Below are 14772 nucleotides of genomic sequence, written 5' to 3'. Positions count from 1 at the left end.
CTGGGAAAGAGCGTCTGCCAAAGTGCCCACAGGCCCTACCCAGGAAGAGGCCTTGGAGATGGGTTTTCATATCCATCCCGCCTGAGAACATGACGGGACAGCAGCAGGGACATGTGCAACTTGGAAGGTGAGGACTGGATATGAGGAGGAAGAAATGTCAGTGGAAGGGCAGTGCTGTGGTGCAAGAGGTCACCCAGAGGGAGCTGGATCAGCCCATGGTTTGTGTTCCAAAGAGCAGCCAGTGAGGGTGCAGACACAGCAGTGAAGGTGCAGAAATGCTGGGCTGAGAGCAGGTGAGGAAGCCAGATGGGTGTCTGCAGCCTGCAGGGAAAGAGGGGCAGGGGTAGGACCGTGTAGAACAGCCTGTGGTGATGGCAAAGGGTGCTGGCAAGGCTGGAAGGGACCCACAGAACCCAGGTGTCTGTCCCCTTGGTCATGGCAGTTGTCTCTGCCACTGAGGCCCAGGAGAAGCCATGTTGTCCTCATGGCACTGGGGCCTCGCTGCCTCCTTGCAGCCCCGTGGGGAAGCTGGAAGTTGTTGTCCCAGTGTTGTCCTTCCCTGGGCCTTGCACACCCACATCCCATGGTCCCAGGAACAGCCCTGAGCCGTGTGTGAGGGACAGGATGCCCCTTCCCATTGCCTGGAGGTCATGGCTTCTCCTTTCTGCTTCAGAAAGCAAACCAAGGGGTTTCTGAGCATCAGAACTGAAGAGAAGACTAAAAGTAGACCTCATGGTGGCTACAGTTTCCTCACAAGGGGAGAAGGAAGGGAAGGTACTGATCTCTTCTCTGTGGTGACCATTGACAGAATCCAAGGGAATGGAAGTAAGATGTGCCAGGGGAGGGTCAGTTGGACATGAGGAAAAGGTTCTTCACCCAGAGGTGCTGGACACTTCTGCCTCTGCAGGGGATAGGCCAACAGCAGGAACATGGCTGGGAAAGGACTGTGAGGTCACACATACGAGACGAGCAATCGGGCCCAATCAGCATGGCTTTGTGAAAGGCAGGTCCTGCTTGACCAGCCTGATCTCCTTCTATGACAAGGTGACCGGCTGAGCAGATGAGGCAAAGTCTGTCGTGGGGAGTGAATCCACCACACAGGCTGTGGGTGTTGTGTCCTTAGACTGCAGTAAAGCCTTTGACACCGTATCGCACAGCATCTCCGGGAGAAGCTGCAGCTCATGGCCTGGATGGTGTATCTGTAATGGGTAAAGAACTGGCTGGAGGGCCTTTTGTCCCCTGGAGCCATTTGTTCCGTTTCTGTTCACATGGGCATCCCATGAATGCATCACTGCTCTCCTCCACTGTAGACAGGCACAAGGCCTTCTCCACCTGGACCTCAAATCAATGCCACTGGTTTCTCCAGCAACCTCATCCTTGACTGCGGGATGTCCAGAACAGCCCTCCTGAGAGAGTTTGACAAAGCCTTTTTTCTGCACCATCCCCACATCCCTGCTCAATCCCCTCATCCACAGCTTAAGGACCAGAAAGGTTGGGTGTAAGTGGAGCATTGAAAGAAATGGACAGGAAAGCTTTGAAGTGCACAGGGAACCCATCAACATGTTGGCCTGCTGCTCTCTTCTGAACAGGCCCAGAAGACCTGGACAGCATGTGCTGTGTCCCAGAAATTCGCCTGGAAGGTTGGGTTATGGAGAAAAGGTTTGGTCTGGGAAAGGACAGACAGGTGCTGGTGGAACTGGCTGGTGTGACCGTGAGACATCTCTCCAACACCTCAGAAAAGTCCTGGCTCTCAGGGAGGTTGCAAGGTCCTCTGAGAAAGAAAATATCAAAAATGACGTTTCATAGAATCAGAGAATAATTGTGGTTGGAAGGGGCCCTTAAGATCACCAAGTCCAACCCTAACCTAAATCTGGCACTAAAACATATCCCTAAGTGCATCATTTATATGTCTTTTAAACACCTTCGGTGATGGTGACTCCACAACCTTGCTGGGCAGTCTGTTCTGTTGCTTCTAAACCCTTTCCCGAAAGAATTTTTTTCCTAATATCCAATCTAAATCTCCCCGTGTGCAGCTTGAGGCCATTTCCTCCTGTCCTATCACTTGCTACTTGGGAGAAGAGACCAACACCCACCATGATCAAACCTCCTTCCAGGCAGTTGTGGACAGTGACAAGGTCTCCCCTGAGCCTCCTTTTCTCAAGGCTGAACAGCCCCAGCTCCCTCAACCGCTCCTCATAACACTGGTGCTCCAGATCCTTCACCACCCTCGTCGCCCTCCTCTGAACTCTCTCCAGCACCTCAATGTCTTCCTTGCCATGAGGGGCTTAAAACAAACCCCAGGATTGAAGGTGCAGTCTCACCAGTGCTGAGTACAAAGGGATGATCACTTCTCTAGTCCTGCTAAAGCTCTAATTGGATCAAGGCTTGAACACCTTGGTGTGACCCAGTTGGTGACAGGTTGGACTGCAGACTCCTGAGGTCCCTTCAACCTCAGTTCTCTTATGGTCCCATTGTGATGTTGGGCTCTGTTTCTAACTGGAGCAGAGCAGATGATGATGGGGCAGGATCCACCTGTGCTGTAGGTGACCATCTAAACCAACATCTCAGCCAGTGAACCAGCCAACACCTCAGTGTGACTCGCTCTGGGCAAAGTGTGGGGAGTCCTGGGCAGGAAAGGTTTAGAGGGCATGGGGCACTATGCAAGACACAAAATGATCTTGGCTTCTTGCTTGTAAACTCATTGTATGTCAGCTAATGTCAATGAAAATTAAAATACGAAGAACTGAAGACAAAGATCCAAAGCAAAGGAAGGTGTCAACATACTTCTCATTCATTTCTTTCTTTCTTTCTTTCTTTCTTTCTTTCTTTCTTTCTTTCTATTTATTTATTTAGTCATTCATTCATTCATTCATTCATTCATTCATTCATTCATTTGAGAGTCTTTCTAGGAGGGTTACTTTTCTTTGAAAGAGTTTTCCAGAACTGGGCATGGATTTAGGACACAAATGTCTTCAGCTACAGGGACACAAACACCTGGTGCCAGTGCAGGTGCCCCAGGAACCCCTGCCCAGGCTCCACCTGCATTACAAGGTGCTCTGGTCTCCCCAGGTCCTGTGTGACAGATGCCAATTCCAGGGAGGCACCTCAGGTACATTGGGACCCCTAAAACAGCACTGGCTGTTTATGGTGGGACAACTGATGACTGATGTCTGCATTGAAAGGTGCACTTCTTTGTTGTTCTTTTTTGGTTTTCAATGGTTTTTTAGGGGGTTTGTTTGTTTGTGTGGGTTCGGTTTTTGTTTCTCTTTTTTTTTTTTTATGTTTTTTGTGTTGGCTTTTTGTGTGTGTTTTTTTGGTGTGATTTTTGGTTTTGGTTTTGGATGTTTTACATATTAAAACAAAGAAAGAAAAAAAAGAGCCAAAAAGTGAATTAATGGGAAGTGTACTAAGAGCAGGAGAAGAGATAACGGTCTTCCCCTGTACTTCTATTACCAACACTCTATTATTTCACCTCCCTTGTCATTCAGGAGTTCCCACCTCTCCTGATCTAATGTCCATGTCAAAGGACAACTTTCCAGCACTGTCTGGACGTTTGCCCTTCCCAGTGCTCTCAGGTTTCTCCTCCACTTGCTCTTTGGTCATTCAGTTCCTCTCAACTGTCTGGTTCTTGCTTTGAGCTTCAGGGAGTTACGAACTTGCCCCATTCTTCAGAGCTCTAATTAACATGACAGTCAACACGTTCATTGTGTTTATTTCTATCCTCTCCTATCTCTCTGTGTAAACCAGTTCTTGTGTGGATGTCCCTAGTGGATGATGGACCTCATCAGATGCAGCTTACACACACAGCTGAGGAAAGTGTTTTACTGTTTGTTAAACTGTGCAGTGTTTGCACAGGAGAGCAGGTGGAGCTGGTGCACAGGAGCTGCAGCATCTCCTGCAGAGCTCAGTGGAGAAGTCTGATGTGAGGAAAAGTGGTGCAAGTCTCTGGTGGCCGATGAGGGAACCAGCAGACTGGGTGTTTGGGGTGAGGAGCGAGGTTGTCCATACAGTGTCCAGCCTCAAGGGACTGTTCTCGTGCCTGTCCAGATGTCTTCAGGAGACCCTCGGGATCAATGTCCAGTGTCGAATGCTGCTGTCACTTCTCCTATACACTGAAAAATGACAGAAAATACCCTTGAAAGAAAAAACCCTCCTTTATGAAATCTTCTTTGAAATCTTCATCAGCAAGTGTTCCCTTGAAACCTCTCCAGGTAATTCTACAAGTCTTAAAGATTTGAATGAGATTACAGAAAGAAGCATTGCTCCTTAGGGTTTTCTGTGTTTTAATGAGCCTTATGGTGTATTTGGTGCTGAGTCCATGAACCTCAGATACCAAGCACAGACTGAAGAATCTGCTCAAGAAGTCCAAGTCAGAGAAAACTCCAAAGTACCTTGAAGCATTAATGGGTCCCACTGAGGGCTGTTACTGACAAAGGCTCCCCGGGGACTCGTTAGTGCAGAGAATTGGAGACAGTGATTGCATCAGGCAAAGGCAAAGTGCAGCAGCTCTGATGCTGAGAAAACCCTTGGTTTGTTTGATGAGGGACAATGGCCAAGCCTTGAGCCCCTGCCCCTAGGAAGGGAGATCCTGTCCCTCATGTGTGGCTCAGGGCTCTTCCTGGGGATGTGGGGAGTGTGATGCCCAGTGCAGGACAATGGTGTGACACTCCCTGGGGGTGCAAGGAGGCAATGGGTGCCATGGCCATGACAACCATGTGTCTCCTCTTAGGCCTCGCTGTCAGGGACATCAGCCATAGCCAAGGGGACAAAGACCTTGGCTCTTTCAGGGACCTTCAGCCTTGCCAGTGTCCTTGGCCATGTCCACCACAGTCCATCCTACACTGTCCCAGGCCTGTGGCTGTTTCCCTACAGGCTGTAGACACCCCATGCGCTTTCCCACCTTGTTGTCACCCCAGTGTGTCCCCACCTGTGCTGCTATCTCTCCATCCTCACCAGCTGTTCCTGGAATCACAAAGTCATTGCTGATCCAGAGTCCTTCTGAATGACCACAGCACTGTACTCAGAATGACATTTCTTCATCCCGCGGTCCACTCTGAACATCCAGAGCTGCAGTTTCTGACGGTTTTCCTTTTTCATGCTGTTCCCTCTACCAACAAAAAAAAAAAAAAAAAAAAAGAAATTGCCATCATCTTAGAAAGTGATTTTCAAGTTTTCTGAAGCTACTACTGCCCTTTCTTTTCATGATTTTACCACAACCACCAACTAAGACCATGACAGCTGCTCACATCCTGCTCGCAGTCCCCAGGTGGGACAAGGGAGAGAACTGAAAGGGAAGGGAGAAACTTGTGGGTTTATAAAATAAAAAAAATAAGACAATAAAAATAATGCACTACTACTACTAATATACTAAAATATACATACTAAGCTATACATAAAGTAAAATATATGATATTCAGTACAATCCCCCACATAACTCCAGTTGTGCTGAACAGACAGCCCAAAAGAAGAGAGCACCCTGGTCCTGAAGAGCTGGTCCCAGCAACAGAAATTAGAAGTGAAAAAGGCAGGGAGGCCCAAGGCCAACTGAAAAACAGCAAAACATCAAAAAAATGAAATAACACTGGACTCCCAATAGAATGGAACTTCTGAACAGAGCCAACCAAAGTAGCCAGAAAACCAAAACTAACTGGCTGGAAAAGGCATCTCCAGCTTTATACCGAGAATGACGCTAATGGTAGAGAATAGCTTGTTGATTGACCTGGATGTCAGTCAAGGTGCTGTCCTATCTGTGCCCCCTCCTACCAATTTGATCCTGCAGCTGGACACCAGAGAAGCCCTTGGTTTCACTGACAATAGTCAAGGAAAATTAAATAGAAATAGATAAATTAAATTAAGAAAATATACTCAGTGCTATCCCCCGTGTAACTCCAGTCACACGGAACAGCCAGTCCTGCAGAAGGGAGCACCTTGGTCCTGAGCAGCCCATCCCAGCAAGAGAGAGCAAAAGGGCAACAGACAGAAAGGCCCAAAGGCCAACTGCAGAATGGTAGAACCGCAAAAGGCCGAACTGACATCGAACTCCTGACAGAATGAAACTTGTGAATGGAACAACCAAACCAGCTGGAAAACCCAGAGTAACGGATGTAACAAGCCCTAAAAGCCGGCTCCAGCTTTAGACTGAGCATGACGCTAATCATAGATAATATTTAATCGTTAAGCCTGCATGTCAATCCAGGTGCTGTCCTGTCTGTGTCCCCTCCTGCCAATCTGCATCTGCAGCTGGATGGCCAAAGAAGTCCTTGGTTTCCCTGACAACAACCAAGATCTCAGTGAGTTCTGACATTCCTTTCATAGCAAATGCCAAACACTGTGAAGCTGCTAAAATGAAAAATGAACTCTATCCCAGGGAAGAAACAGCATTATCTCACTATTCTCATAGTAAATCTAAACAAAAGACTGTACTGGATGTGAAGGAAAATGCATGAATAATATTAACTCAGTTTCAGTAAAAACAGCACATTTCCTCAGCCTCCTCTTCACCAGGCTGAAGAAGTTTGGGTCTCTCAACATCTCCACATGTGACCCAGACTTTCTCTGGCCACATGGCAGCTCCTCCCTGTTCCTCCAGAATGGGGAACCTCACACTGGGACACACCGCTCCAGATGTGACCACACCAGTGCTGAGTCACGATGGACAATAAGTGCCCTTGTCTGGGTGGCCACGCTCCTCCCAGTGCAGCCCAATGTGCTCCTGGGCATATTCCTGTTTAGCACCACTGAGAACTGGTTGAACATCCAGGCTCAGAGGGTGGTGACCAGTGGCACGAAGCCCAGCAGGAGGTACCATGAGGAGCACTGAAGGACACCATATCCCTATCCAACATCTCCTCCTACAGGTGTGTCTTGAGTCCCTGGAACCACCTCAGTGCCAAGGGGGAGAGCACTGCCTGTATGGGTTGGAAGAGATGGGGTCTGGAATGAGGGTCCTGGGGCAGTTTCTCCTCGTTGTTCATGCAGCAACAAGTTGGACTAGATATTTGGAGAGAGGAACACTTCCTAAGGGCCTCCAATGGGCATGGGGATGTTCTACAGTTTCCTGCATGCTACCTTTTCTGGTGGAGATCACAGAGGCTGCCAGCCCTTTGGAGGACCCAGGACAGGCCTTGTCCTTCCTCTGGTCACAGCTGAACCACAGTTCTCCAGCTCGACCCCAGCTCAGGAGCCGTGTCTAGGGGTGGCTTTTGGGGTAAGGTTGACAAGAGGGGTGCATAAGTTTGTCTTAAGGACATGTGATGAGCACCAGGACTGAAGTAATAGATGTGGGTTCTGGGTGAATACTTTCTGCAGTGCAAGTCCTGACACAGGGTCCCAGACTTGCTTTCCATGCCACCCTTCATGAGGGATGATGCACTAAGAGATGGCAAGTGGGGGACACCAGTCCTTCTCCAGCTACTTCCCAGGCCTGGTGAAGCAGCAGGACAGCAAGGACTTCTGGCCCTGTACCCTCAACTCTGGGTGTTATCTTGGGGCAGCTGAACACCAGCATTTTTCTCTCCAGGGCAATTTCCAGCCCAGGTCAGCTCCGGTATGACCTCCCCCATTCCTCCTCTGATCTGCTCTGGTGCTCCTGGCCCCTTCCCTGTGCCCCCCACAGGACCCCAACCTGGTACTGGTGCTCTGCAGAGCAGGTTGGCTGCAGAACCATGGGGTGACTGCACGCTGGTTGTGCTGCTCAGTGAGGGACACAGATGCAACTGGATGGGCTGCAATGTCACTGAGCTCATTCCCCGGGGTCTAAAGCTCTAGAATGGGCTCAGAGCATTTCTTGTGACTCCCTGGGGTTTCCACTCATTTTGGTTCAGCAATCCCTTCCTTGTCCTTCAGGTGCCTGGAGATCGGTACAGGAAGATGCAGACTATCCACTTCCCAGGGATGGAGGTAGGCTGACCAGCCCGTAATTCTTCAGATTCTCCTTCCTGCCCTTCTTGAAAGTGAGTTTGACATCGTCCTTTCCCAAGGTCATCAGAACTTCTCTGATTCTGCAGTCATTTTTGAAAGCACAATCCAGAATCATGGACAAGGGTGATGTAGCAGACAGGAGCACTTGCAATGAGCCTGTCCCAGCAGCTGAGATGAATCTCACTGGGCCACTGGGGATTGTTCCTGGAGTCACACACAGAAACGCCAGGGTTACATCAGAGCCAGTCTCAGGAATTCTTATGCACCCAGGGGTGCTCAGAGACAGAGTCTGTCCCTTTTACACACACAGGCAGGAGTCACAGTGTCCCTCTGGCCTCCTGTTGCCACTCCAAAGGGACGGGAGACACCTCAGCCCTGTGGTGTGTCACCCTGCTCTGCACTGAGCTGAGATGTCCCACGTCATGAGGAATGGACACGGGGACCTCAGTTCAAGGAAGAAGAGCCCAGTGGGTGGTTTCCCATGGGATGTTACTCCCAACATGAAGTGACCTCGACACACTGTCTGTCCCACAGGCCTTGATGGAACCCCCAGGAATAGCTGATGTTGTTTGTGCTCACTTAGGTTCATGTCACCTCTCGTACATGATGTGCGTGCTCACGTCTCATCTGTACAATGCAACATGGATTTCTGACCTACTCATTTAGTGTCTCTCCATGGAGGCACAAAGAACTTCTATGAACTGTTGTTTGAGGCCAGTGCTGAATATGGTGGTTGTGAGGGGTCAGTCCATGACGATGCCCTGGGGCAGCTTCTGTGGGGTGTCCAGTGCATAGGGGCACAGTCCAGCCCCTGCTCTGCTGGTCCTGCAGGTCTCTGGCAGGAGGCCTGGCTGTGAGAGGACACTGCTGAGTGCCAGCACTGCACACACACACTGTTCAGCTGTACAACGGTGTTTTCATCTGTGGCCACTTTTGTAGGAACATGCTTGAGAAAAAAATTTGCAAGAAGATATAAAACATTGTGCACTGCCCTGAGGAGAGCCCTGTTGTGAGGCCAGCTCTGTCACAGCAGTGCCCATTGCCTGTCCCTGCCTGCGCTCACAGCACTGACACACAGCAGGACAGGGACCAAGCTGCCAGAGCACTCAGGCCTTGCACCAACACAAGGGATGAGAAGGAGAGTGTGGGAGTGGAACCAGAACAGGTCTGGAAGACCAAGCGCCGGTGCTCCCTGGCAGTGCTGCCATGTTGGACATTTTTCGCCCTTCTCCCACACATAGTAACTGTCCCTGCAGCTCCAGAAAAGCCTTCGAGGAAGAAGCTCAGAGGAAAACATCACTGCAGAGCCCTTTATTTCATTTAAATACACAGAGAGGATGGCTCCATATTTATGCAGCCAGCCGGTTGAAAATGAAAAGCAGACAGTGAATTAGAAAGGGGATGACAAACATAAAAGGATTTATTAAAGAATAACCACCACCATCACACACACACACAAGTCTGGGCCTCTAATAAGTTACATTAAAACTGTTATCTATTAAAGAGAAGATGATGAACTCTTTATTAGTTTTGAAATGCATCCCGCTATTAGTTTCCTCAGGGCGTCCTTGAGCTTCGTGTTCCTCATGCTGTAGATGAGGGGGTTCAATGTTGGAGGTATCAGCGAGTATAGAACAGACACCAGCAGGTCCAAGGATGGGGAGGAGATGGAGGGGGGTTTCAGGTAGGCAAAAAAAGAGGTGCTGGCAAACAGAGAGACCACAGCCAGGTGAGGGAGGCAGGTGGAAAAGGCTTTGTGCTGTCCCTGCTCAGAGGGGATCCTCAGCACAGCTCTGAAGATCTGCACATAGGACAGCATGATGAAAATGAAGCACATAGAAGCCAAACAGGCACTAACCACAATAGGCCCAGCTTCCCTGAGATAGGTGTCTGAGCAGGAGAGCTTGAGGATGTGGGGGATTTCACAGAAGAACTGGTCCAGGGCATTGCCCTTGCAGAGTGGCAGTGAAAATGTGTTGGCCGTGTGCAGCAGAGCATTGAGAAACCCAGTGGCCCAGGCAGCTGCTGCCATATGGACACAAGCTCTGCTGCCCAGGAGGGTCCCGTAGTGCAGGGGTTTGCAGATGGCAACGTAGCGGTCGTAGGACATGACGGTGAGAAGAGAATACTCTGCTGTAGCACAGAACATGAAAAAAAAGAACTGGGCAGCACATCCTGGGTAGGAGATGGCCCTGGTGTCCCAGAGGGAATTGTCCATGGATTTGGGGACAGTGGTGGAGATGAAGCCCAGGTCGAGGAGGGAGAGGTTGAGGAGAAAGAAGTACATGGGGGTGTGGAGGTGCTGGTCACAAGCTATGGTGGTGATGATGAGGCTGTTGCCCAGGAGGGCAGCCAGGTAGATGCCCAGGAAGAACCAGAAGTGCAGGAGCTGCAGCTTCCGTGTGTCTGTGAACAGCAGGAGGAGGAACTGGGTGATGGAGCTGCTGTTGGACATTTGCTTTTCCTGGACATGGGGCGCTGTCATGAGAAAAAAAAAAGAGACTCCAGGGAAGAGTTCTCTGACAAAAATCAAACCAACTCCTATAGACACTCTCCAGTCACACACAGACACCCTTTTGTTTTTCTATGAGAACTTTCTCCAGCACTATGGCTGGAGCCCTGCTTGGTGCTTCCCAAATGTGCAACCAAGAGCAGGGCCTGTGCCCATGGGCTCTCGGTAACTCAGCCCAGCTCTGCAGAAGTGGGGCCACGGGAACGGTGGGAACTGCCCTGGTTCTGCTAACACAGAAGAGCTGTCAGCACTTGGTTTCCCATTCACAAGGAACAGAGGTGGTGAAGGCAGTTTAGGAGTTCCAGGATTTTTACGTCTCCCACCATATTCAGTGCAGAGTGTTGTTGGGTGTCAGAAACCCTCAGCATTTCTGCGGCACTCAGGGAGAACAGAGCGAGTCCTGCGAGACCAGAGGATGCCTGTGGGTCAGTGCAGAGTGAGGGCAGCTGCTCTGTCCCTCTGTCTTGCTCCAGCTGCCCTGGGCTGGCACCTTTCTGAGATGGAGCCTGATCACACTCCCATGTTACCCTGAAAAGCCACTGGGAGCTACGGAGAAGAGGGATCTACCTCAGACCACAACATGTCTCACCCTTTCTTAAGGTCTCAGCTCCCCACATTTAGCCCAGGACACACACGGCAGATTTCACAAACCCAACAGCATTTCCTACATCATAGAATTTCTGCACTTCTCTGTGGTGAATTCAGATAATGCTGAAGTGCTATAGGACAGGTTTGCATCCTGGAGGAAATCTCAGAGCTTGGAAGGAAACAGCCAAGAATCCTAATGATGGCATTTGATTGAAGGAGACTCAGCTCATTCCCCAGTCCCACAGACTGCATTGCCCACAGCCCCACAGGGCAGAGCAAAGCTGGGACACGTGTTCCTATGGACACACCTGCAGGAAAGGACCCACAAGAGGAGGCTGTGACTCTGCAGCTGAAACTGCCATCCCCAGAGAGCCTGACAGCAAGAACAAGATCCCAACAGCAGTGACCCAGAGCAGGGGAGCAAGAAGGACAATGCAGTGAGGGTGGGTGTGAGAGAGGCCAGGGCAGAGGCAGCCGGGCACTCAGAGAGCGTCACCCTTCCCCAGCTGTGCAGCCACCTCCCAGACACCAACATTGCCGGGCAGCTGCTCTCAGCCCCTGTGCTCTGCAGAGGAACTGGAGCTCTGGCTGCACAGGAGCTGCTTCATGCCTTGGAGCCCCCGGCCCTGAGGGCAGAGGCTTTGCTGGGTGGGACAGGAGGCCAGGGGGCTGCTCACAGGAGGGATCTGCACTGCAGGGGATCACGGGGACTTTTCTCTGTTCTCCCTCTCATAACAATTCTGGGTTTAGTTTCCTCTCATTTCTGATCATTTCCCTGCTGCATGGAGATTCTCCCCCTGGGAGGTGTTTCCCTGTCCATGTCTCTTCCCTGTCAGTGTTCACAGACCCCATCCCACCCTCTGTGCCCTCCCCCTGGCCCTACAGATCCTGCCTGTTCACAGGGCACTGCCTGGGGGCATCTTCCTGTTTGCAGACTGGAAAACAGGACAGGTCAGACTAGGCTGAGGGGTCCAGCAAAGGTGATGCAGGTGCTGTGCACAGGCAGAGGGGTGGTGAAGGGATGTTATGAGCCTTCTGGCAGATGTGCTGATCACTCAGAGTTGCAGTTCAGGAGTCTCAGTGACTTGTTTAAGCATGAGAGCTCATTTTCATTTTATCCTTTCCTGCACCCCACACCCCTTGGGAGAGGAAACTGAAAAGACAGGCTCAGGAAAGCTCCTTATCTGTCTGGTAATCCTTGCACTGATCTTGTCCTTGAGGCATCCCCTTGGAAAAATGCTGGGGGTGATCTGGAGCTGTGAGCAGTGCTGACCCACACAGCACCCTCTCCACAGCAGAAACACATTTCCTGCCCTATAGGGTTTGCTCCTTCATGCGACAGCTTCTCCCTTCAGTGTTGTTGAGATCTTCCTGGGCAGGCTGAGCACTGACCCTGGCAGGCGGCAGAGTCCCTGCCCCGGCACAGCCCTGGGCTGCAGGGACCCTGCTCTGCAGGACAGCCCTGGGCCCCCTGGGAACTCCCCCTGCAGTCACTCTCAGCAAAAGGTGCCATGATGCCCTTTCCCGTTGATGGTGCTGCACGGAAGCCCTGCTCTGGAGTGTGTTCTTCTCTACAACAGAGATACTGTGAGAGAGACCTGACAGATCCTGTAAATTGTGGGATGGATCATCTTTAGGGTCTCCCTCCAGGAAATGCAGCTGCATTGTCCTACAGCCAGAGACTTACCATGTTAGAACTGTGAAGATTTGTCTCTCAGTGAGCCCTCAGCAACGAACCACCTACATTGCCTTTCCCCTCTCTGTGCCTGGCTCCTGTGTCCTCGGTGCTGCAGGCAGAGCCCTCAGCCCTGCTGCGTGTGCAGAGGAGCTGCTCCTGGGCAGAGCTGTCTCTCTGCAGCGCTGCCGCTTGCCATGAGCTCCCTCTGTCCCAGAAGCCCAGCCCAGCTCAGCAGCACAGGAGCAGCCCATGATGTCCGTTTCTCTGTCACCTCTGGGCTCCCTCCACATGTCCCTGGAGCTGTTGAGGCACATCCTTTCAAACAGCCTCAAATAATCAGTGATGTTGATTCTCTCTCCTCTTCAGAGACACTTTTTTCTAGCATTGTCTTTTTAGTTTTAAAAAATAAATCAGTATGAGAATCATATTTTCTGGTCCCATCCTTACATAGGACACCAGGAATGCTACAGCAAATTATCTAATTTCTGTAAACTGTGGATGGGAATTTCTTCAGTTGAATGACTTTAGGTATTTTATTCTGGTTTTACACTCCTAGGCCTAGAGAGACCTTCATCAATCTTTGGCCATGTCATGTCTGTGCTCTGAAGCATAGCCTTTGCACACATGGGCTCTTGGACACTTGGTACCAGGTTTCTTGTGGCAGGTCAGAGCTGGGCTGGTGCCACAGCTGGGGTGGTTCAGCCCAGATGTGAGGCAATGGCCTCAGCCAGGGGCCTGACTGGGGAGCTGGAGCTGTCAGTGCTGCAGACAGAGCTGTGACACGGGTGGAATAAACTCCCAGGCAGGGTAGCAGAAGTCAGTTCATCTGGTGTGCAAGGACAGCAGCCTCCAAGCACAGCAACGGTCCAGATCAGAGCTCAGTCCAGACCTGTAAAGCAATTCAAGGGCCACATAATGAGCTCTTACTACTGCAAGAGCAGTTAAAGAAGAAATAAAGACACTTTGTAGCCACTAATGAATTTAATAATGGAAACAAGTGATATTCTCTGTGTCTCTTGTCCTCCATCTTCACCAACAAGGTCTCCCAGGCCTCTGTGACTGGAGGCAGAACAACCAGCCGTGGATGGGATCAAGTCAGGGATCACTGGAACTAACACAACCCTTTCCAGTCTATGGGACAGCAGGGGCAGCATCCCAGGAGCTGAGACAGCAGGACGATGTCACAGGGAGGCCACTCTCCACCATCTTGGAAAGCTCATGGAGACTGGGGGGACTCCCTGACCACTGGCAGCTCTCACTCAGTGTGTGCACTTCTCAAAATGGCCAATGGGTGAGCAGGGGAACTAAGGGCTGTGCCCCAGAACGTGTCCACTGGGACTCCATTTCTGGGTGTCTGGAAGAGAAGGTGACGGGGTTTACCCAGGGCAGGCTGTGCCTGTCCATGCTCTTTGTTTTCTGTGATTAAAGGATAGGGTTTGGATGTGGGCAGAGCAGTGGTGGTCTGTTACCTGGAAGTCAGCAAGGCATTCAGCGTCATCCCCCACAATGTGCTTGTGCCCAATTTAGGATATTATGGTCTCTGTCAGTGTGCAAGTAGATGGGTAAAAGGTAATTTGGATGGTTTGGCTTAGAAGGACAGTACATAAAGGGAAAAACTTTCAATTCCTGATGAAAGTCAAGCACTGGAAGCTGTTTCCCAGCAGTGTGCATCCACTCTACCTCAGAAAGTTAACACCATGTGTTTGTATAGACCCCTCACTAATCTGGTCTGACCCTGCTTTTAGGAGGAGGTTGGTCAAGACACCTCTTGAGGTGCCTTAGAGACTGAATGACACTGTCCTTCCTTCCTTCCTTCCTTCCCCTTCATGTTTCTCATTTGGAGAAAGCTCTCAGGTTCCTTCTGATTGCAGAAATAATTCACATGAGGCGCAAGGCTGCTTTACAAGTAACCATAAACAGCCCTGATCACAACCTTTGTATCCTTTTTAATTTCCTCCAACCCAGCTTCCTCTTGTTTGCTGTTCTAATACCCTTCCAGAAGGAACACACCACCTTGTTCATCCTTTCAGAGCAGGTTGTTCAAGAGGTGTCAGCATCCATGTACAGAGTCTGC

The 14772-nt window shown here is 50.5% G+C and overlaps 1 protein-coding gene across 1 annotated transcript; it reads right to left on the bottom strand.

Moving 5' to 3' along the window:
- Positions 1-9418: 9418 nt before the first annotated feature.
- On the bottom strand, positions 9419-12533 carry LOC139828669 (olfactory receptor 14J1-like). The gene is made up of 2 exons (XM_071812811.1): positions 12515-12533; positions 9419-10326 (listed from the first exon to the last, which is right to left on the bottom strand). The coding sequence occupies exons 1-2, from the start codon at positions 12531-12533 to the stop codon at positions 9419-9421; spliced, it is 927 nt and encodes a 308-aa protein (XP_071668912.1).
- Between the last annotated feature and the right edge of the window lie 2239 nt (positions 12534-14772).

The sequence above is a fragment of the Patagioenas fasciata genome, chromosome 9 (genome assembly GCF_037038585.1).
Source record: "Patagioenas fasciata isolate bPatFas1 chromosome 9, bPatFas1.hap1, whole genome shotgun sequence".
Taxonomy (NCBI): Eukaryota; Metazoa; Chordata; class Aves; order Columbiformes; family Columbidae; genus Patagioenas; species Patagioenas fasciata.
The sequence above is the reverse complement of the archived record's forward strand: the minus strand, read 5'-3'. Positions and strand labels throughout refer to the sequence as shown.